Genomic DNA, 22,064 nt, shown 5'->3' with positions numbered 1-22,064 from the left:
GGATGCAATGGCACAAAGGTGAAATGATGGTGAATGACAAACAGAAGAAAAGGGTTAGATATAGGTAGAGGTCAATCAGATTCATGAAAAATTCAAACAAAAAGAAGCCAAAATGGTTCGACACTAACATGTGGTTGAAAATGGATGAACCAGAGTAGATTAGTTTTTTAAAAAAAAAACAATTCTAATCATCCTGTCTTAGCATGATTGTTCATGAGCATGAATTAAAAAAAAATCCTATCTTGAAGCCTCTTAGATTGTAGACAAATTGCAGCACTCATCAGTTTTCCCAAGTTCTTGTTACAGAACTCTTGTTGGTGTCTCATAGGGAGAAGTTGGTTTCCCAGGATTTCCTGGGTCTCCAGGACGTGTTGGCCTTCAAGTAAGTTCCACCTACTGTCTGATAGTAACTACTTTTACACACACAGATTAATCAAGCTATAGCACAAAATGCCTGGCAAAGAATCGATCTAGCTAATGACGGATTAGGGCTGAACTGCTGTAATTCTGCCTTAACGTTGCACCTGGAAAGTCTCTCAACATCGCCTCACTCAAGGCAGCCCTCCATTAAATGATGCCTTAGGAGCTTGCAAGCTTGTGGCCCTCATCCAGTTTCGACACCAAACATACGTCCACTTGGGTCCAAAAAAAATAATGGAGCGGAGCGGTCTATTGGGCTGGTAAGGTGTCACTAGCTCCTCCAGGTAGGATGGAACTAAGCCTCTGGGGACCTGGTAGGTCAGGAGAAGGGTTTTAAAGATGATTTAAATTAGACTTTTCCATCGCGTTATAATTCGTTCCCTGTACCAGTTTCTATGCAATGGAGAAATCTGAATAACAGGAAGATCCTACAGCTTTTACACTGTTTTCATTTTGTTTTTGTTTACATTTTCGTCTTCCTCCGCTTTATCTGGGACCGGGTCGGGTGGGGGGTCAGCAGACTAAGCAGAGATTCCCAGATTTCCCTCTCCCTTTCCTCCAGTTCTTCAGGGAGTATTCAAAGTTTCTCCCAGCCCAGCTGAGAGACGTAGTCTCTCCAGTATGTCCTGGGTCTGCCTCGGGTACTCCTCCTGGTGGGACTTGTCTGGAACACCTCCCTAGGGAGGCGACCATGAGGCCCCCCTCAGCTGACTCCTTTCAACACGAAGGAGCAGTGCTCTACTCCGATCTCCTCCCAAGTGACTGCGCTTCTCAAACTTTCTCTAAGGGAGCACACAGCCACCCTGCAGAGGAAACTCATTTTGGCCACTTCTATCCGCAGCCATGTCCTTTGGGTCATTACCCACAGTTCATGACCATAGGTGAGAGTTGGAGTGTAGATTGACCGGTAATCAAGAGCTTTGCCTTGCGACTAAGCTCTCTATCATCTCTATCATTTCACAATGTATGCAATATTGTGTAGATAAGATTTCCCTTTGCCTGCTTCTTTGAGCTGTTTACCTGGATTATTTTCCATATGCCAGTGTGGTGGTTGTGAAGCGTGCACACATGCGTGACAACAGATTTGTGGTAAGCTAGCATTATTAACTGCTGATATGTTTTAGGGTGAACCAGGATCGAGAGGTGCAAAGGTAACATTTACATATTCTGCACATATTCTTTAGATGATAATGAATCACCACTACATCCTGACACTTCTTTACTAACTTGTCTGATAACTAAAGTCAAATTTCTCTCTGTATTGGAGATTTGAGATTTGGACTAGTGATCAACAGATTGTGAAAAATATGAAAAAGCAATTTCTAGCTCTCTGAGCTAATATTAACTTCACTAACTTATAACAACAGTAACAATAACAGTTGGTAAATGGTGCACAGATTCATTGATACAACATGTTGCCATCTGTGAAAGTCCTCTCTAAAACATCCTCTGCTTCTTTTAGGGAGAAACTCTTGTCTACCCTGTCCCTCCAAGTATTAAAGGAGAGATGGGATTGCACGGAGCAGACGGGGAACAGGTAGAAAGCTGTATTTTGCCCAGATTTCTTCTCAGCTCTGTAGCCAGACTGACTCTGAGTCACAGTGGAGCCACAGGTTCTTTAGAAACCTGTGGATCAAAGGGATTCAGGTAGATTCCCGTTTGTTCAAGTTCATGATGTTTTCATATAGTAGCCTAATCATGGAGTTCCACAAGCTTCTGACCAGTCCTATTTAAGTTGTACCTGCTTCCCTTAAAAAACATTTTTGGACATCAGAAACAAATATACACAGTTCTTCCAGGCTGGAGCGTCATAATTGATATGTTATTAGGATGTCTGTCTTATTCTGGCAGAACCTCCTGATCCTGAAGTTTTGCTGCCAGAGATCACTTGACTGCCAATAATTTCGAGAATAGAGTTGAAGTAAATTGTTGTCAATAATTTGGTTGAACACGAATACAAATCAGAGTGAGCATCTGTATCACATCCAAAACTAAAGTCATCTTTGATTATTTGCACATTTTTATAGACAAAATGCAAAATCTTGTTCCATGAAGAATAAATATGGATTGGATGTTTGTTTTTCAGGGGCTAAAAGGAGACCTTGGGGAACCAGGACTGCCAGGCACACAAGGATTTGCTGGACTTCCTGTATAGACTAGTTTCAAGATCAACATGAATTATTACATTTTGAGTTATTTATGTCATCTGTTCTGTTTGTTGTCTTCTTTCAGGGGATGCCTGGTGTTCCGGGATTACCAGGAGACAAGGTAAATCTGATCTCGGATCTTGTGATTTGCCCTTGTTATGGACTTCTGATGACAATGTGTTTTTGTTTTAGGGTCAGGAAGGGCCGAGTCCAGTGATTCCAGGTCCTCAGGGACAAAAGGTTAGTAGGTTTGCAGCAACAGTTGACATTATTCAAACCGGTCATCTGTTCTTCTGTTGCTTTGTGGGGTTTGTAAAGCCCCTTTCATGCTGCAAGAAAATAGCATGAAAATGGCATGTCCTGGGTCAACTCAGGTCGTTTCAGTACAGTGAAAGGGTTGTCATGGCAATGATCCTGCAACCGCCACAATAAATTAGCTGGTTACATTAATGTACCTGTGGCATTGTGATTTTGTCATTGGACATCCTGTCCACAATGACTGATCTCTGAAGGACTGAAATTTTTGCCCAGTTTTTTCGATCAAATCAAATGTGTAGCTACACGACCTTAAATGAAGCAGGGTTGAAAACAATTAGGCTTGGATGAGGACGTGTGCGCATGCACCTAACTGACCCTCATACCTGTTAGGAGTAGGAATGTATGTCCCAGGGAAGAGGTGCCGTAGCTTTGTCAGCCACCTCTGGAGAGGTGGAGGAGGAGTCGTGGGAGCTGCTGAAGCAGTGAGGTGTGTGATGATGGTCTCCAGGTGCTTGCCAAGCTGGCTCATCCCTGTGGAGTTCCATTGTTGGCCAGATAATTCTGTGTAGTGATGGAAATGGAAGTTCTGTTGACTGAACTGAATCACTAGTATCCGTTCATTAAAAGGATTTGTTAAAAACACTAATTTACCGAATTGTTTAGTGCTGAAGAGTCCTGCGCACCTGAAGGAGTCGTCATTTAGTCCTTGCAATTTGTTAGTTCAGTATGTCAGTGAGAAAACAGCACTAATTGGCAGTTTGTACATTGAGAAGCAGAGAAACAGATGCCCAAGTGCAAATTGCTATGAGGAGGAAATGATGGAAGAAAACATTTCATAAAGTGCTTTGATTCAGTTCATTAACTCAAACAATTTATTAATTTGAACGAATATGAATGGCAGCAGGACCCACTATGCAGGAATCAAAAAATATGAGTTTATTAACTCAACAGCAAATTAAACTCAAATAAAAATTAAGTCCAAAAAAGTACAAACTTCGGCCTTGTGTAAAAAGAATGCGTAAGCACAAAAATGCTGCATGCACACTATTCCACACTAATATTCTCATTTAACAAAATTGAAGTAACTGTAGAAATGGACGCCAATTTTGTGGCAACCTGAAGTGGTTTCCCCCAGAAAACTGTTTAAATTGTCCAAGAGGCTATTCCTAATATTCACATTAGAGATAATAAAGATGAACAAATAACACCCAGGTCTTTGCAAGTACGAGTGGATATAAAAGTATGTGTAAATGGTGCAGAATACAACGTTAACAACAATGGCGGCATTGGCGCTATTAGAAAATGTTGTCAGTGGACAGCAGGGAATGTTCATCAACGACTTTAGGTTGAGAAGGACTCTGTACATGAGGCCCCTGGAAACATCAGGGACGAGGAAAATCAAAACAGCAGCAAGGGCTGGGGACTACCCCTAGTGACCAGGCACAGACCGTGACATGGAGAATTAGGTAGCAAAACCACTGCCAACATTTTAATGAGGGTTGATTATACATTAGCAGCTGATTCGGATCACAAGTTACTTTGGAATGCAGGGGGAACTCTCTGTGATAGGCTGGTCCATCTATGCTGTGGGAAGGAAAAGCACCATCACTCCTTCCCACCCATTGCCATAAGACTCCAGAATAGACATATCTGCTGAATGTTTTATCCTTTAACCATCCTCCTCAGTTTTAAAACCAGGAATTTCCCCACTGTGGTATGAATTTAATCTCAATTTAATATTATTCAATTTAAAGGGCATGGAAAACATTTTTTACATTGCCAAAGAGGGTATTAAATACAATAAGTGAGGTGGGGTCATGTGGTGAGTGCAGGAACCCATCTTAGCTGCTTATAGGCATTGTTGCTCCTGAATGAGATGCTGGCTCATTGCAGGGCCCTATGTACCTTACTCAAGGGTACCTCACCAGTGCACGGAAGGTGTCCTGGCACCTTAACTCTAGAGTATTTATAAAGTATTTACACACACACACACACACACACACACACACCACTGCATCACTGTTTTGAATATAAAGTGTGTCAGGTTTTGTCTTGAAAGCATTGTTCTAGAGGAAAAAGATCTGAAGCAGGATGAATTCCAGGGGTCAGACTGTCAGTTCTCTTGATTGGTTGTAGTTCCAATAATTGTTGCAGTGGACTGTTCTTTTACTGTCACAACAACTCACAAATCGTATTGCTATGTTTGCACACTGCTGGATTTCAGCCAGCAGATATAGGATTTTTTGTGGATGTTCAGGTTCTTAAAACCTGTGTAAGTGTTTCTGAGGTCTTTGTTGAGTTGGCAGCTGGTGAGGGAGTGTAGCTCCATCTCAACCACCTCACTTATTCTCTAACTTTGTAGTTATTGATTTGCTTTGGTTTTTGGGTGATGCTTTCCAGGGTGCCACATAGTTTTCGATGTTCCTTAGTCTATGCATGTCATGTCTGTCAATAAAGAAGAGGAAAAAAACAACCAATGGAAACCTTTTCTTTGGTGTCAAATGTGCTCACAACAGCACCAATACTTTACAGCACCCTACTAGTAATAACTTTCAAGGTTACTTCCGGTTCAAGATTTCTGTTGAAATTGTCCTATTTGTGTAGTTTTACACGTGGTAAAAGTATTCCGTGAACTCTAAATGTTTCTCTACATTTGTAAGATTAATCCTAGAGTTAGCCTGTTCTGTTCATTTGGTTTTTTTTCTTTTTGTAATTTTGCTTCAGAAAATACAAAAATGATTTTAAATTCTTTGTTTCAAACTTTGTGAAAGTGTTAAATGAATGTTATTTTGTATTAGACTTCTCAGCCACTTCTATGAGGTGTAGATCTATCCTATCTTTTGTGTTTTCTCATCTAATCAGGGTGACCAAGGCCCTCCAGGAATTCCTGGACAAAAAGGAATCAAACTGTATGCAGAAGGTCCAAAAGAGTTGAAGGTCGGTCGGTCTGTCTGTCTCGCTGGCTGGCCGGCTGGCTGGTTGGCTGGCTGGCTGGCTGGCTGGCTGGTTGGCTGGCTGGTTGGCTGGCTGGTTGGCTGGTTGGCTGGCGGGTTGGCTGGCTGGTTGGCTGGCTGGCTGGCTGGTTGGCTGGCTGGCTGGCTGGCTGGTTGGCTGGCTGGTTGGCTGGTTGGCTGGCTGGCTGGTTGGCTGGCTGGTGGCTGGTTGGCTGGCTGGTTGGCTGGTTGGCTGGCTGGCTGGCTGGCTGGTTGGCTGGCTGGTGGCTGGTTGGCTGGCTGGTTGGCTGGTGGCTGGCTGGCTGGCTGGCTGGCTGGCTGGCTGGCTGGTTGGTTGGTTGGTTGGTTGGTTGGTTATCTGTCTGGTTATCTGTCTGCCTCTCACTGGTATTTTTCAGGGAGAACCAGGTGACATTGGAGAAAAAGGTTGCCGTGGACTTTCTGTGAGTCAAATCTGTCTTACTGTCAGACTAACAGTCTCACATTCCACTGTGACATCAGTTCTGCCTTATGTCTGTAATTGTGTGTTTGTTTTGTCATGTAGGGTGTCCCAGGTAAATCGGGGCCTAAAGGAGAGAAAGGAATACGTGGTGATGCAGGTCCACAGGTAAGACAAAGACATTATCACATTATCATGATTTATCATGTTTCTAAATACTTACTTTTATCACTGAAACATGGAACCCCCCCTTCTAACATCTTCCAGGGTACACCTGGGAAGGACGGCGTTCCTGGTCAGCTGGGAGAACAGGTAGCATACTATGCTAAAAGGAAGTAGCATTAAAGGATCTCTGATTCCACCTAAAATTGAATTATGTGTCTGTCTGCAGGGTCAACCTGGTGGTCGTGGGGTTCTTGGCCCTCCAGGTATTAAAGGAACTGAGGTGAGTACCTATATGATGCACTACTGTAGTAGTAGACACTGTAGTCTTGTACAACATTAGTATATCTTGTTCGTTTGTAGGGAGAAAAAGGTGACCGTGGTTTTCCTGGACTTCCAGGAGAGGTAAGTCTGGCTGCTTTACTCCTTTGGCTAAAATGATAGACGCAGGAGGAATGGTTACCAAAAAATGAGTGTGTCTTGCCCTCAACTACAGTGAAATTGAAATTAGTTAGCTAAACACATTACTTTTATCTGTTCAGGAGAAAAGTTGCAAATTGGATGTTGGCCTTCAAATTCTTCTCTATCAGCCATTTCCATCTTTCAAAGCATTTCCTATACAGATGCTTATTTTGTTAGGGTTAGGGTTAGGGTTAGACATATTTAGACATATTTAGTTAGGTCATGACATATTTAGGAATCATAATGAGGCCTTTTAGGTTTAGGACCATCAGCCATTTTTGATCCTGTTGTAGTTGGAATTACATGATTTAACATATCCAGATAAATAAAGTGCAGAATGATTGAGCTTACCGATTGTGATTATTGCTACAGTAACTTTTTAAGATCTGTGGTTTTAGACAGTATGGAAGTCCATATTTGTGAAAGGCCAGCGTGGGCAACCTGGACCCCAAGGAAGTACTGGTGCCCCTGGAGAACAAGGTAGGTTCAGTTCAATTTTTATTTATACTTCGGCTGTTACAATCACAATTTTCTGTAGGTACCTTAAAGGAACCCAGAACCTGTCTCACAAATAAGTAAAGTTACATGAAAAAATAGCTTTTAACAGGACACCTGGGGCATAAGGAACCTTGATCAGAACCAGGCTCATATGGGTGGGGTTAGGGTTTCTGCTAATGAACAGCTGGGTAAGGGGGAGATAGGGCAGGAGCAGAAGGGCTACAGTGGGGTTAATAATTATTTGACACCCTGCAGAATTTGTAAGTTTGCTCACTCTTGACGAGATTGGTCTCTAATTACTATGGATGTTTTTTGATCATAGTGTTAGAATTCCTGTAAATAAAGGAGTAAGCCATAATCCCTCCGGTGCTGTTTGCACACCTGGTGACCAACTACAAGAAATGTCTCTTTGCTGTGTATAACATCAAGGGTTTCTCTACCAAGTACTCACTTGTGTTTTGCTTAAGTACCCAATGGTTATTTCATTCAATTAAAATGTACAATATTTTATTGTTATTGTCAACCTGACTAGATTAAAGACCAAAAGGAAAATTCAACATATTTTTGTGATAAAAGGACCGATTCTGATTGAAACACACACATTTTGAACTGACATATACCAAATATTAAAGTATTTTCCAAAAAGGTTCAGAAATTCTTCCAATCAACTAATGAGGGGAACTTTTATGTCATTAAACTTTAAAAAATGAGAGGACAGAAGGGAGAAAGTCTCATAGAATTAAAACAAAAAGTCTGTAAAGTCTGTAAACCAAGATGCTAATCTTAAGTTTTGTATATCACAAAGTTGGGTGATTTTATGTTCTCCTCACTTTTTTTGAAGGGCTTATTGGTTTTCCTGGACTACGAGGACAACCAGGTATGTTTTTTGTTCCTCTGTAAACAGAAAATGTATCTGCGACTGCAAAGCAGTGGTGGCCGGCCCATAGGGGGTCCTGGGGCACTGCCATCCCTTGTAAGAGGGTGGAAAAAATGCAAAATTCATTTTTTCAAATTAAGGTAAAAATGTTTTTACATACTAGTGTCTGTGCAAATGTGACATGATCACAAGGTTGGTAAACAATGCCTTCTGTGGTATTGCAACCCAGGAAAGTTCAACTCGGAAAGGCACACAGGTTCAACGAAAGATACGCAAGGTACAGTTCCCAAAAGACAGGAGAATCCCAAATTAAAACACACAAGAAAAATAAAGTCCTTCTAACCCATGACACATACTGCAGATGATCTGTGATCACCACCCAGGACTGGAGGCCACAGCACCTGTTTGAAACAGGGGACAGCAAGTTAAAGTAACTCATAAATTGTACATAATACACAGAAAAAATACAAAGCAAAGGACATTCATCAATGTAAATTAAGTGTGTGCACTGCAAGCTGAGGGATTTATTTTAGGGAAACGAGAACTCATTTTGAACTAAATGCCAAGGCCAGTGGCGGGAGACACCCCCAAAAGTGCTGGAGAACAAGCAGGCCAAGATCCTGTGGGACTTCCAGATCCAGACTGACAAGATGGTGGTGGTCAACCAGCCTGACATAGTGGTGGTAGATAAACACCAGGAGACAGTGGTGGTGATGGATGTAGCAATCCCAAGTGATAGCAACATCAGGAAGGAGGAACAGCAGAAGCTGGAGAAGTACCAAGGGCTGAAAGAGGAGATGGAGAGAATGTGGGGCATGAAGGCAACAGTGGTCCCATTGGTGAAGGGGACACTAGGGGCAGTAACCCCTAAGCTGAGTAGATGCTCCAGCAGATACCAGGAACCACATCAGAGATCTCTGTCCAGAAGAGCTCAGTCCTAGAAACAGCTGAGATCCTGGGCAGAACCGTCAGACCCCCAGGCCTCTGGTAGAGGACCTGAGTCTGAAGGAGGGGGGCACCGCCCAGGAGGGTGAGGGAGAAATTTTTTTGATATATATGAAATAAAGTAGGTTTTAAAAGTCAAACTCTGACACAAAAACAGTCGATTTTTATAGAATCAGGTGGTCATACCCTTAATGTAAAGGGCTTTCAAAAACTTGAATTTTGTATTATAGTTGAGACCTTACCTTTCTAAAGCATGGAGCCTTATATAAATCTAAAGGGTTGATTTACTTTATGAGTAAAACTGCTGATTTTGAGAAGTTAATTCAATCAATATTGTTGAATTATGGGCATTGTCTGACTCGATATATACTTTTATACTGGACTTAGCCGCACCAAAAATAATATTTTTTACCAGCTGCCACTGCTGCACTACTAAATCTAGGCAGTAAGTGAAAGTCCTGAAGGACACAGTTCTCTAATGATTGCTTTTTCTTCTGCCTTTGAGGTTTGGCTGTACCAGGTCTTCCAGGATCTCGGGGACCACCCGGCTTACCTGGAACCAAAGGAGAACCTGGGAATTCAGGACCGATGAGCATTGGGCCACCTGGACAGGATGGAGTTTCAGGACTTCCTGGAGCTGAAGGAGACCAAGGAGAACCAGGAATAACAGGTGAAGTACTGAACAGCAGGTTGAGGTGTTAGTTCATTTAAGTGAGACAAAGGTCAATTTTGATATCAGGCCCGTGCTGTCTAAACAAGATCATGTTCAAGTTTATTTTATTTAGAGCCCAAAAATCATAAATGTTTTTTTTTTGCCTTGGGCTTTACAAGCTGCACAGTTATTACATCCTCTATCCTTAGAACCCTGAACCGGGTCAGGAAAAACTTAGAACCCTCTTGTGGAAAAGAAAACACCTGAGGGAGAGCCTCAGATGAGGGGTCCCTCTCCCTGGGATAAACACACATGCAGTAGATGCCACATATAAAGAGTGTGGTAAATTTCTTCTGGTGGTAGTCGAGAGGTGCTGATGAGGAAGGAATCTTCACAGACACCGACTTGGTTATAAAAGATGTTTATTGGAGAGAACAGTCAGGTATCTATCGTTCAGAGCATTGTGCAATTAGCTGTGATCCGTCCAGGGGTCTACCCTGTCTTAGCCCATTTGCATCTGGGATAGGCTCAAGTGCCCTCCCCTGAGAAGAAGAATAGTGGTCAAGAAAAGAATACAACAAAATGGGGATTCTTGCTGCTTTCCAAGAAATTTCAGGATCTAATATCATGGATGAATGCCACAAAGTGTCTTTGATCTGTGATCATATAACATTAGCGTTGAAATCAAGGTTTTTTTTCTTTGACTATGTAAACCATCAGACTGCACCTCACAGCTATTCTAAAATGTAGAAAGAAATGTGAAAGAAAATGTTAAGCACTCAATTCCATGAATGTTTCCATAAGTAACATTAGCATCATCTCATGGGTTTGGTGGTCCTGTTTAATTTGTCATTCTCAGATTTCCTGCTGGGAGACATCGGTCGTCCAGGCAACAAAGGTCCTGAAGGACTGTTAGGACTTCCTGGATCCAGAGGCGGAAATGGAGACAAGGGTGGGTGAGAAGAAGTTCAAAATAATCAAATATTTGATTAATAACTGAAAAATGAGAGAGATGATGTGACATTGACACTTTACACCTCCTGTTTGTCTTTTGATGGTCAGGTGAGAAGGGTGAGGTGTGTTTCTCTTGTCAAATTGTTTTTGCCCCCCCTGGCCCCCCAGGAAATCCAGGAAAGCCAGGTGAAGCCGGAGAGGCAGGTAAAAGAACGTTATATGATTTGATTTTATGTTTATTATTGGTTATTTTTGATCAACTTGATGTTTTTATTGATAATTGATTAGTCTGCTCATTAATTCTAGCTACTGAATCTGTTTAATTTGGGCAAGTAAAACCCACTGACTAAGAAAGAGTTGCATGACTTTTTGTGTTGTGTATGTTTCCAGGCTCTTTTGGATTTCAAGGGTCCAAAGGTTACAAAGGAGCCAAAGGTGTTCAAGGGTACCCTGGTGTACAGGTAATCACCACCTTGTTTAAAGCATGCATGTGCACTGTCAGTAAAGATGCATGTAAATATAAAAAGTTCACCCTATACAGTATTTACTGTTCTATTATGTCTTTAGGGACCCTTCGGTGTTCCTGGACTGCCTGGTCCTCCGGGACTAGTTGGTAATCCAGGAGTCATGCAGAGACTGGGGCTAAAGGGTGAGGATGGTGACTGGGGGACAGTGGGACACCCAGGCATTGAGGGAAAAATGGGACATCAAGGAGTTATTGGAATGAAAGGTGTTCAGGGACCAAAAGGAGAACCCGTGAGCATCTGATCCAGACCTTTTACCAAGTTCTTCATCTTTCATTGCAACATTTAATATCTTGATCATTGTCAGGGGCCACTGGGGCAGAAGGGTGACCCAGGCCCACCTGGGGAGAGAGGACCCAGGGGACGCACTGGACAGTTGGGACCTCTTGGATCACTCGGAATTGGGGCTCCAGGATCTCAAGGACCTAAAGGCCTTGAAGGAGTTCCAGGACAACAAGGGGATCCTGGAAATCCAGGTGAGACTTAAATGTTCTGTTAAGCAACAAGTACTGTATTCCTGCTCATTTTGCTTGGGGAACCAGTGTCTCCTGTACATTCATTTATTTGCGGCAGTACGCAGGCCTGCCACAAATATTTTTCAGTTTTTTTGGTGCCCTTGTTCTAAAGAACAATTATATCTTCTAATAGCTCCAATGCTTCCATTGTTGTTAATAGTATTTTCTACTCCATTTGCATACTTTCATCTCTACTTCTGTAATCGCAAAGATCTGCTTGTATTAATTGTTCATCTGTTTTCCACTTCCATCATCCTCTGGACTGCTCTTCTGACATTATTAACAGTCTCCCAGCATCACCTCTGAAGGTCACCAAAGGCTTAAAGGCTCTAGAAGTGTACATACATCACAAAGTTGGTGTGGCGCACTTCACATTTCCACTGTTATTTTACACTTGATGAATCGGAATGTGAGCGTGTCAGTTCATACACAATGTTTTTGTGCATATGCGCCCTTTTTACACGAGACCCCTGTTCTGCCAGTGATGTGGTAGCAGGAGGATATGAGATAAAAGGAACATCAAGAAGACCTCTCGGTACAAGAGTGTGGGCAGAAGGCCAGAAGTAGTCCAAGCTGGTCTAACTTCATTATACATTTATATAATGACATATAATGCATTAGTTGTTAGTTCTTAACTCTGACATTGTATGTTCACTCATTCAGATAGATGAGTACTGAATTTTAATGATTTGTTTGGTGACAACAGACCCTTGCAATCACCTGCAAGGAGAAAACCGCAGTATTCTTGAAAATGTTCATGACCCTGAGGACTTCCCATATGATTAGGCTTTAGAATACTGTTTTAGGAAACAAAATCTGGAGGAAGTTATGTAACCAAGTTATCTTTCCTTTGCTTCCTGTGTCAGAGATCAAAACTGTACCCAGATTCAGTAGTCGAAAGAAAGAACATTATAAATAAATTAATAGTTTATAAAATGTATAAACAATAGTTTCTGGGGAAAGGATAAATGGTCTTGCAACAAAGACTAGATCCAAATACAAAATAAACTAGAAAATAATTCCAAATACTACAAAATCCAGTCATTAAATCCAAGATCTGGACATTGGGCAAAATACCCCCCAGGAGCCTGAAGAGACGGTCAGGCTCAATACAAAGTAAAGACCATGAGCAGAGTTGAGAAAGACGGGATTGATCACAAGAAATAGGCCCGAAGATTATTGCTGTACGGTCAGGCGTGGAGCACAAACAATCTGTTTGAATTCAATTTAAAAGGTGTTTAAGTCAGGTTTAATTTGGAACTGTTTTTCTATATTTTACATTAAATGAGAGTTTTATATTCAAATCCAGATCAACTTCTTTGTTGTTTTTTGGTCAAGCAACCCACCTCCACAAATAAAATGATCTTCTTTCACTCCACTTCTGTGTTGTTTTTCTGAATTTCCTGTTGTGTCAATCATTAGGAGAAAAAGGTTCTCCAGGTGAAATCAGAACCTCTCCAGGAGATCCAGGACAGAAAGGGCAAAAAGGTTTACTTGGAAATCCTGGACCTGAAGGTCAGACAAATGTCACTTGGAAAAGAAAAAATAAAATCATCAATATTTTATCTTCTATTAGCATTTTGCATTTTTTTTAAATTGACCTTTTAATGGTCCCACCAATTTAACTAGCCAGTTGTCTCCGGTTTCAGGTGTTTTAGGAGTTCCAGGGGAACCTGGACCTGTAGGTCCAAAGGGTCAAAGGGGAGATAATGGCTTTTCAGTTCAGGGCCCTCCAGGCTTTCCAGGGGTCAAAGGTCAGGTTAAAACTGAGGTTATTACTGTACTAAATATCATCATCTGTCACTAAGCGCTATTTTCTGTGTTCAGGAATCAAGGGAGTACAGGGAGCTCCAGGTTTACCAAGTTTTGGTATTAAAGGACGGGCTGGGCCATCTGGTCCACCAGGAATGCCAGGCCCCAAGGTAGGTCCCACAAACTGGAAGTTCTTGATGTAACAAATAGGATATTTATTATTTTTCTAATGAATTGGGATTCGAGGTGTCTATCTTGCTCTTTAACAACTTCTGTTAATACTTTTTTAACTTCAGTATAAATTCATTATTGTTGTTCTGAGATTATTCTACAAAACTTTGAAATCTAAATGACAGCAGTGCAAACCTATAAGGAGGTGAACCTGTGACACTGGGTCAATGCTGTCATCCTAACAGGGGGACCAAGGATTTGGTTTCCCTGGTCAGCAGGGTCAATTAGGTCCAACAGGAGAAGATGGTTCTGTTGGGCCCCAAGGAGACACTGGACATCAAGGACCCAAGGGAATACAAGGTTGTCAAGGTGGAGTTGGTCAGCAAGGAGAAAAAGGTAACACCATTTCACCAGAACTTTATGGATTTGTAGAAGAAATAGTAAGTCAGGACTTTTACAGACAGCGAAACAATTAATTAGTGTTAATAGGTACACAACAGCTAGTCTCCACATCATTTTATGCATCATTATTATTCTTCAGTTGTCTCCAGATCTCCTCAAAAACATCAATAAATAATAGATGAATTTGATTTTAAGATAGACTACACGCTAAAGTTAATTGGAATTTTTAAGGTCATAAAGGTCTGGATGGTGTTCCTGGGGCCATTGGTTTAACTGGGTTGTGCTTACCCGGAGCTACTGGAACAAAAGGAGAGGAGGGACCGCTTGGGGTCATTGGATTCACAGGTACAATATAATTTCACCAAAAGACAGATTCAGTGCCAAGTAGCATTTCATAATCAGTGAAGATTTTAATGAATATGATCTTACAAAAATTGCAGGACCTCGTGGCACAAAGGGTGTGCGAGGGGACCGAGGCTCGCTGGGTGCGGGATCACCTGGAAGTCAAGGGCCATATGGGGTACCAGGATACGATGGACCTCCAGGCCCAGTCGGACAAATTGGTCTGAAAGGCATGAGAGGAACCACTGGAGAACCAGGAAGTCCGGGTAAGGAGTTAAGGATATCATTTTTTAGTTTCTCCACTGACATATTTAACCACCTTCTCTGCTGATTGTGCTGAACCCTGGATTATGGGTTAGTTCTAAGGATTACAACTTTCTTGATAAATTGACCCCCCCCCCCCTCCCCAATACGAATATTGTTAGAGCCAATTAAAGTTCATGTGTCTTTTTTTTAGGTGTTGAAGGGGCTGAAGGTTCTTCAGGAGTGGTTGGGAGACCTGGGACTTGGGGGAAACCAGGAGAGATTGGACAACCAGGGTGGAAAGGTTTTGTTCGATTTAAATTTAACTTGTGTATCAATTACTCAAATAGTATTTTTCTAAATGGTTATGTTTATGTCTTTAAGGTGATATTGGTACACATGGAGTTCAGGGGCCTCAGGGGTCTCAAGGCCCACAGGGGGATAGAGGACAACCTGGAGTAAAAGGAATTCCGACTGTTGTGAAGACATATGGAGCCCCAGGAGACCCTGGACAACCTGGTACAGTTTTCTGCTCAGTCCTGAACTGCACATTTGGATAAAAACTTGATTACAAAGACTAGGTTTTCAAATGATACTGATATTGATTGGCATTTATCTAAAATACTTTTTCTTTATCAACTGAAAAAAACACTAAAAATTGCTTTTTTTTCGCCGCCAACTGCATAATTTCACAAAATCTTAAAAGGTACAAAAAATACGCTACTCATGCCCATGAGATCTGCCAGAGATCATTGGAGCCTAAGATAAATCATGGTTCGTTTCGTTATTCTAACCTATTAAATGGAATACATCTGTTGGCTCACCTTTAGGGCCCATAGGACTCACTGGTTCTACAGGGGAAAGGGGTCCTCCAGGATCACAGGGCCAGGATGGCAGCAATGGTGCAACTGGAAATGCTGGGTCAGCAGGTAAAAATGGAAGCACATTGTGGTAGATAATTTTAATTAGCTGTTAGGTGCTGCTCGTGGCCATGCCGATGAGACATTCAGTATGTTTAAAATTCGGATCTAATCTAAATCTGTTTTCAGGTTCACCTGGAGACCCTGGCAGACCTGGAGCAAATGGTGCTCCTGGTCCTTCAGGAATAATGGGAACCACTGGAGAAATGGGGAAGCCGGGTAAGATCCCAACAATATCATATTTAAAAGAAAAAATATGAGAATATTTATTTAATAGTCATTCAGATATCAAAATGATTGTGTAGCAAAGATAAACCTTGCTCAAGGGCACCTTGCCAATGTTTTGAAGGTGTTCTGGCACTTTCCCCTACTACCGGAACACCTTCCAGGTTGTGTCTGCCCTGGGGCTCAAACCGAGAACCCGCTGCTTCTCATCCCAGTTCCCAACAGACTGAGCTATCACCTTCCCACAAATGTGTTTCCAAACCCACAAATGCTCAATATAGGGCCATGCAATGAACTGGAGACTCATCCAGCGGTATACCCCACCTTCGCCCATTGTGTACCCTCCCTCTAACCCCGAAAGGGATAAAGCGCTTAAGAAGATGAGATAAGATACACAATCACAAAAATTATAACTTTCTTTTCTAGGTTTTAAGGGTGAAAGGGGGATAACAGGTCCACGTGGAGAAAAAGGTCCTGATGGAAAACCTGGAATAGAAGGACATAAAGGTTCAAAAGGAGACCCAAGTCCAGTTGGACTAGGACCCAAAGGATTTCCTGGAAACAAGGTGCTCAGATAAACAAACATACAAACGTGGAAATTTGTTTTGTAAGAAAATCAGCTTTTTCCAAACTCACTGGATCAGCCCTTTTCTTAAGGGTTTTCTTGTTTATAAATTAGAGATCAATATCTACTATCAGTATTCTTGAAGCACTTGTGAGTGAGAATTAAATAGGTTTTTATATTTATATATCAAAATATCAATCAGGTTTCAGAAAACAAAACAATGAACGTGCCAAATCTCATCACTGTTATACATGAGAAGGAACAAAATACTCTGCATCTTTTTTTTTAATCTGTCAAAAGTGTTTCACATAGTTGACCATGAGACTCTTCTGTAGGTCGGCATAGAGGATGTCCACATGTGGTCATAATATGGTGGAACAACGTCCAAAAGTCCCGATGTTCCCACAGCATGGCCATGACTCCTACCTCTCTTTACCTTGGAAATGTGGGAAGAGGCTGGTTGCATGATGAGTTGCTTTGATGTCAATAGTAGTGGAAAATTTGCTCCCTTGTTACAGACAACATAGAGGAGCTCATTAATCATGAAAACAGTGGCAGTCTCAGGTTGCCTTTTTGAAGTTGTGTGGTTCCCAGAATATTTAAAAGTAGAAGGGCAGGCCAAGCCTTTAGAAATGGCCCCCTGTGGTAAAACTAGCCCTCTTTATACAGGAGGTCGACGCCCTCTCTAGTTTAAAGCCAGTCATACGCGATACAATTATAGCTCCTTTTTGACCAGATTTTTGAGACACCATGACCTGGCATACTCGGCCCGACTCCTTGTGTCATCAGACATCTTCTTCTGTGCAGTGTACTGGGGGGGAGCGAGGGCTGATCACCTGCTCCCGGTCAGCTCCAGGTCAGCTGAGTAAAGGCTTTTGCACAGTGAAACAGAACCTAGTGCTGACCAGAGAGTTTCTCCCTCAGTGCGCATGTCCACAGTAACAAGTCAACATGACCACACGTCATGTTTGCCTCTCTTGTAGTTCTGTTTGGGGAGGGCATGAGGGTTTTGCAACCCATAAGACACACCTGTATCTATAGTTTATAAGCTATATAAACCAACCTCACACTTCATCTGCTTGCCAGATGATCGATTCCAGTCCGCTTTGCAATTTCGTTGCAACACAGGATGACCCAGGACCATGAGACCCAGGACCATGCGACCCATTGAGCTCTCTGGTCATGTTTGATGATCAGACCGTACAGTTTGAGTACATAAATCCTGAGCTTTGGCGGTACATCCTAGACAATTTATTCGTGCAGTGTGCATTGGCATTAAGAAGATTTTCCAAAATCGGCCTAGCTTGATGAAGATGAAGAAGGTACCTTCCTCTGTGAGAGGCTGGGAACTTTCCCTGACAGTGTTGCAAATGTGGGTCAGGCCTTGGGTTTTTCTGGAGACTCATTCACAAATTAGACACAGCCTGGTTGGATACTGCTTTATACTCTAGCCTTATTGACTTTTATCTCTTTGGTTGTGGGTTTGAAAAAATCTGTACAGATATTTTGTAGAATACCCCTAAAATAACCTATTTTCTTTTTCTCTCAGGGTAATCTAGGTTGCCCAGGAATTCAGGGCACGAAGGGTATTCCAGGTGAAATTGGCCACTCTGGCCCTCCAGGAAACAGCGGCCCCAGTGGACCCCGAGGTGATTCTGGACCTTCAGGATGCAGAGGTATGATGCCATAATCTTTGCCTGTATTTCAATTATTATACGTAAATGATCTTAGCCATAACATTTGTAGAATTAGGTTAAGGAACAACTAAGAGAACTTTGTTTTGTATAACACAACTGCAGTTCTTCGAACTCTATGAGTGAGGTGTATTACTATGGGATGCAGCCTCCTGCAGCCCTGGCAGAAGTAATGATCTCAGTCCACCAGTCGTGACTGGCACCTCACCCAGTAGTCCCACACAATATATGTGGGTGTGCAGATGAATTTAATGTTAAATGTATTGTATTTAGAGCCCAGAACAGTTGTGACATCATCTGTCCTGTGATCCTGACCCTCAGAATGTTTCAGGATACCACTCCCTCAATTCAATAATCAGGCCCACGCCCAGCAGGACATGCCTTCTGGGCGAGACACCTCTCCTCTAAGAACTGTGGTTGTGTCAGATAATCAAACATTCTTCATAATATTCCCATAATATTCCCATAATATTCCCCTGACACGTCACACACGTAGAACACAACAAAAATCGGTAGTAGACGAGTTAGTCATACAAGCAGGTCTGCTTAAGACATTTCTAATTCTTGCAACTATTCTTTCACTGGAAGGGTGAGCAGTCTTCATTTTGCCTGCAGAAGGAAGGGATGATTTTTCTTCATTCAAGAAGTCGACTGTGCGGAGTTAACCCTAACCCTAACCTAACCCTAACCCTAACCTAACCCTAACCCTCAACCCTAACCCTAACCTCACCCTCACCCTCACCCTCACCCTACCCTAACCCTCACCCTAACCCTCACCCTCACCCTAACCCTCACCCTAACCCTCACCCCACCCTCACCCTCACCCTCACCCTAACCCTCACCCTCACCCTCACCCTCACCCTCACCCTAACCCTCACCCTAACCTCACCCTCACCCTAACCCTAACCCTCACCCTAACCCTCACCCTCACCCTCACCCTCACCCTCACCCTCACCCTAACCCTCAACCCTCACCCTCACCCTAACCCTCACCCTCACCCTCACCCTCACCCTAACCCTAACCCTCACCCTAACCCTCACCCTAACCCTCACCCTCACCCTCAACCCTCACCCTCACCCTAACCCTCACCCTCACCCTCACCCTAACCCTCACCCTACCCTCACCCTCACCCTCACCCTAACCCTCACCCTCACCCTCACCCTCACCCTAACCCTCACCCTAACCCTAACCTAACCCTAACCCTAACCCTAACCCTCACCCTCACCCTAACCCTACCCTCACCCTAACCTCACCCTCACCCTCACCCTCACCCTCACCCTCACCCTAACCCTAACCCTACTTAACCCTAACCCTAACCCTAACCCTAACCTCACCCTCACCCTCACCCTCACCCTAACTTACCCTAACCCTAACCCTAACCCTAACCCTCACCCTCACCCTCACCCTCACCCTAACCCTAACTTAACCCTAACCCTAACCCTAACCCTAACCCTCACCCTAACCCTAACTTAACCCTAACCCTAACCCTAACCCTAACCCTCACCCTAACCCTGTGCCCTGCCATTTGTCTGCCCATGTGCAACATGGACATGTTATTTCAGCCACTTATATATATCGTATATTGAGCCAATATGCTTCATGTGTTCTCTTTTTCTTTTCTTTTAGTCTTAGATTGTGAAACAACAGACTGTGACTCTGCCAGTGTTATTTTAAGCCATCTTAAATTCCTCTTCACTCTTCCCACATTCAGCCTGTTATGTGAAGTGTGTGAACGTATTTTGCAGAGTTGCTGAGCTTTTGCAGATCTTGTGTATGAAATGGTGGATTTATTTATGGGCTGGTACCTTGCCCACAGCTTGACCCAAGAACCCCCTGCTTCTCAGCCTAGTCTCAACAGACTGAGCTATCGCCTCCCTTTATATTGTGGTGCAAATAAAGACTCTGTCACGGTTGTGGGGGTTTTAATATGGTGGGATGTCTTAGTCTCCAGTGATGTCAATGCCATGGCCAGTTAGAGCATTAACAGACCTTCAATAACATAATAGTAGTGAACCTTGGCCAAGTAGGCACTATTTTCACACCATTTATTGCCTTGAAAGTCTAGTGGAAAAGCCGTCGAAATATGCCTTCCGTACTATGTCGGATAGGTGTTAGTTGAAAAGTAAGTTCCATGTTCTCCTGGTGTGCAGATATTCCTCCAGTTACCCTCCCACAAAACTGTGTGTGTGTGAGATTCAGGTGTGTTATTGCCTTTCACCAGCTGACTGCTGGGTTAGACTCCACCCACTGTGACCATGAGTGAAAAAAGATAGTCCAGACACTCTGCAGTGTACTTCATATAACACAAAGTACCTGGAAATTCTGGAGCCTCTCTGATTAAAGCTGAGGTTGTCTGCCTGTCTGTCTGTCTGTCTGTCTGTCTGTCTGTCTGTCTGTCTGTCTGTCCTGTCTGCTGTCCTGTCTGTCTGTCTGTCTGTCCTGTCTGTCTGTCTGTCTGCCTGCCTGTCTGCCTGCCTGCCTGCCTGTCTCTCTGTCTGTCTGCCTGTCTGCCTGCCTGTCTGCCTGCCTGCCTGCCTGCCTGCCTGCCTGCCTAACTGCCTGCCTGCCTGCCTGCCTGTCTGCCTGCCTGCCTGCCTGCCTGCCTGCCTGCCTGCCTGCCTGCCTGCCTGTCTGTCTGTCTGTCTGTCTGTCTGCCTGCCTAACTGCCTGCCTGCCTGCCCATCTCAGGTATGCCTGGATTTCCTGGTGAAAAGGGTTGTGATGGTCCTCCAGGGAAGGATGGTCCACCAGGACCCAATGGCCTTACAGGTATGGATTAAAAAAACTATTCAAAATAAAATAAAATTGTTCTTCAACTGTGACAACTGTAGTTGAAATGATGTTTATTAATGAAACTTGATTTTATAAATAAGCACATGAAATGTACATGCTCATGTCTGAAAAATATTGTCAATGTCAGGTAACAAGGGGGCTCCTGGGGATCCTGGTCCATCTGGTGTAAGAGGAAATCAGGGGCAGGATGGGATACCTGGACCTCCTGGGGAAAAAGGAGCCATGGGAGGTAGCAAAATTGACACGACAATGTGAATGTCTATGGACAGTAATTAATAATATTTTTTTGTTCTCAAATCAATTCATTGTTCAACTCTTGTTTTTCAACAGAACCTGGTATTGGACCACATGGGCCTGAGGGGAAAAAAGGACCTGCAGGTAAGTCCTCAGAGATGATGAAGAGTCTTTTTAGTTGGGCCTGTGAAAGCACAAATTAAAATTCTCATGCTGTCTATTTAGGGTGTGCGGGGGAAATAGGTCCACATGGCCCCTGTGGCCCACCTGGTCCCAGTGGTCCTGCTGGACAGCCAGGTTTGCATGGTCCTCCTGGAGTTCCCGGGCCTCCAGGTTGTCCTGGCAGGGTGGGAGTCTGCTCTGAAGGAGAGAAAGGGCAGAAGGGATTGCCTGGAGTACGGGGACCTAAAGGTGTCACATTTAGAATTTATGTTGAATAGATGTTAAATGTGTCGTACTTCTTAAGATGTCTTCATCAATGTCCAGGAGGATGGTTCATTAACAGGAAGCACATACAAACATGGACAATGCCTAAATGGGTGCTGTCAGTGTAAGTCCAACCACATAACGGTTCTTCATAAAGAGGAACTAAACTGCCAATCCACCCTTTTTTCTGCTGAAAAGAAATGTATTTTATAAAGTACTGTTTGTGACACTGGTCCAACTCATTGCCAACAATTACCCACAATTTGGCACATTTTCATTCACTAAACTTCAGTTGTAGTGAGACGGTTATTAGATGATGTCACCTACTGTCCCAATGCATCACCTAACAGCTCCAGAGGATAGACACATCATCTTTGAAGGTCCCACGCTGCTTATTGAATAGAGTCTCAAGGTCACTCTTGATGACAGGATCTGGTTGACCCCCCCTGTTATTATTGGAGGTTGTGGGTTTGTGTTTGAGCTGCTCATC

General features: G+C 43.1%; 1 protein-coding gene across 3 annotated transcripts in view; it reads left to right on the top strand.

Moving 5' to 3' along the window:
- col4a3 (collagen, type IV, alpha 3) overlaps positions 1–22,064 on the top strand; it is a 32,752-nt gene that overhangs the window by 3,085 nt on the left and 7,603 nt on the right. For 2 of the 3 annotated variants that reach the window (XM_057048484.1, XM_057048482.1), the window contains exons 6-43: positions 1–18; positions 329–382; positions 1,545–1,571; positions 1,883–1,957; positions 2,507–2,569; positions 2,653–2,688; positions 2,760–2,807; positions 5,688–5,762; positions 6,178–6,222; positions 6,324–6,386; positions 6,486–6,530; positions 6,610–6,663; positions 6,744–6,785; positions 7,241–7,322; positions 8,182–8,217; positions 8,447–8,494; positions 9,668–9,832; positions 10,674–10,766; positions 10,877–10,972; positions 11,159–11,229; positions 11,336–11,524; positions 11,600–11,768; positions 13,230–13,322; positions 13,457–13,561; positions 13,635–13,729; positions 13,976–14,126; positions 14,364–14,477; positions 14,573–14,740; positions 14,932–15,021; positions 15,102–15,236; positions 15,548–15,646; positions 15,767–15,856; positions 16,289–16,428; positions 17,977–18,103; positions 20,810–20,890; positions 21,042–21,143; positions 21,245–21,292; positions 21,374–21,559. The exon at positions 1–18 is cut by the window's left edge and continues 45 nt beyond it. In XM_057048484.1, the coding sequence (XP_056904464.1) occupies positions 1–18; positions 329–382; positions 1,545–1,571; positions 1,883–1,957; positions 2,507–2,569; positions 2,653–2,688; positions 2,760–2,807; positions 5,688–5,762; positions 6,178–6,222; positions 6,324–6,386; positions 6,486–6,530; positions 6,610–6,663; positions 6,744–6,785; positions 7,241–7,322; positions 8,182–8,217; positions 8,447–8,494; positions 9,668–9,832; positions 10,674–10,766; positions 10,877–10,972; positions 11,159–11,229; positions 11,336–11,524; positions 11,600–11,768; positions 13,230–13,322; positions 13,457–13,561; positions 13,635–13,729; positions 13,976–14,126; positions 14,364–14,477; positions 14,573–14,740; positions 14,932–15,021; positions 15,102–15,236; positions 15,548–15,646; positions 15,767–15,856; positions 16,289–16,428; positions 17,977–18,103; positions 20,810–20,890; positions 21,042–21,143; positions 21,245–21,292; positions 21,374–21,559 (3,418 nt within the window). The remainder of the gene's footprint in view (positions 19–328; positions 383–1,544; positions 1,572–1,882; positions 1,958–2,506; positions 2,570–2,652; positions 2,689–2,759; positions 2,808–5,687; positions 5,763–6,177; positions 6,223–6,323; positions 6,387–6,485; positions 6,531–6,609; positions 6,664–6,743; positions 6,786–7,240; positions 7,323–8,181; positions 8,218–8,446; positions 8,495–9,667; positions 9,833–10,673; positions 10,767–10,876; positions 10,973–11,158; positions 11,230–11,335; positions 11,525–11,599; positions 11,769–13,229; positions 13,323–13,456; positions 13,562–13,634; positions 13,730–13,975; positions 14,127–14,363; positions 14,478–14,572; positions 14,741–14,931; positions 15,022–15,101; positions 15,237–15,547; positions 15,647–15,766; positions 15,857–16,288; positions 16,429–17,976; positions 18,104–20,809; positions 20,891–21,041; positions 21,144–21,244; positions 21,293–21,373; positions 21,560–22,064) is intronic. The other variant, XM_057048483.1, reaches the window with a different exon arrangement.

This window comes from Takifugu flavidus, chromosome 12 (assembly GCF_003711565.1).
Source record: "Takifugu flavidus isolate HTHZ2018 chromosome 12, ASM371156v2, whole genome shotgun sequence".
Lineage (NCBI taxonomy): Eukaryota > Metazoa > Chordata > Actinopteri > Tetraodontiformes > Tetraodontidae > Takifugu > Takifugu flavidus.
The sequence above is the reverse complement of the archived record's forward strand: the minus strand, read 5'-3'. Positions and strand labels throughout refer to the sequence as shown.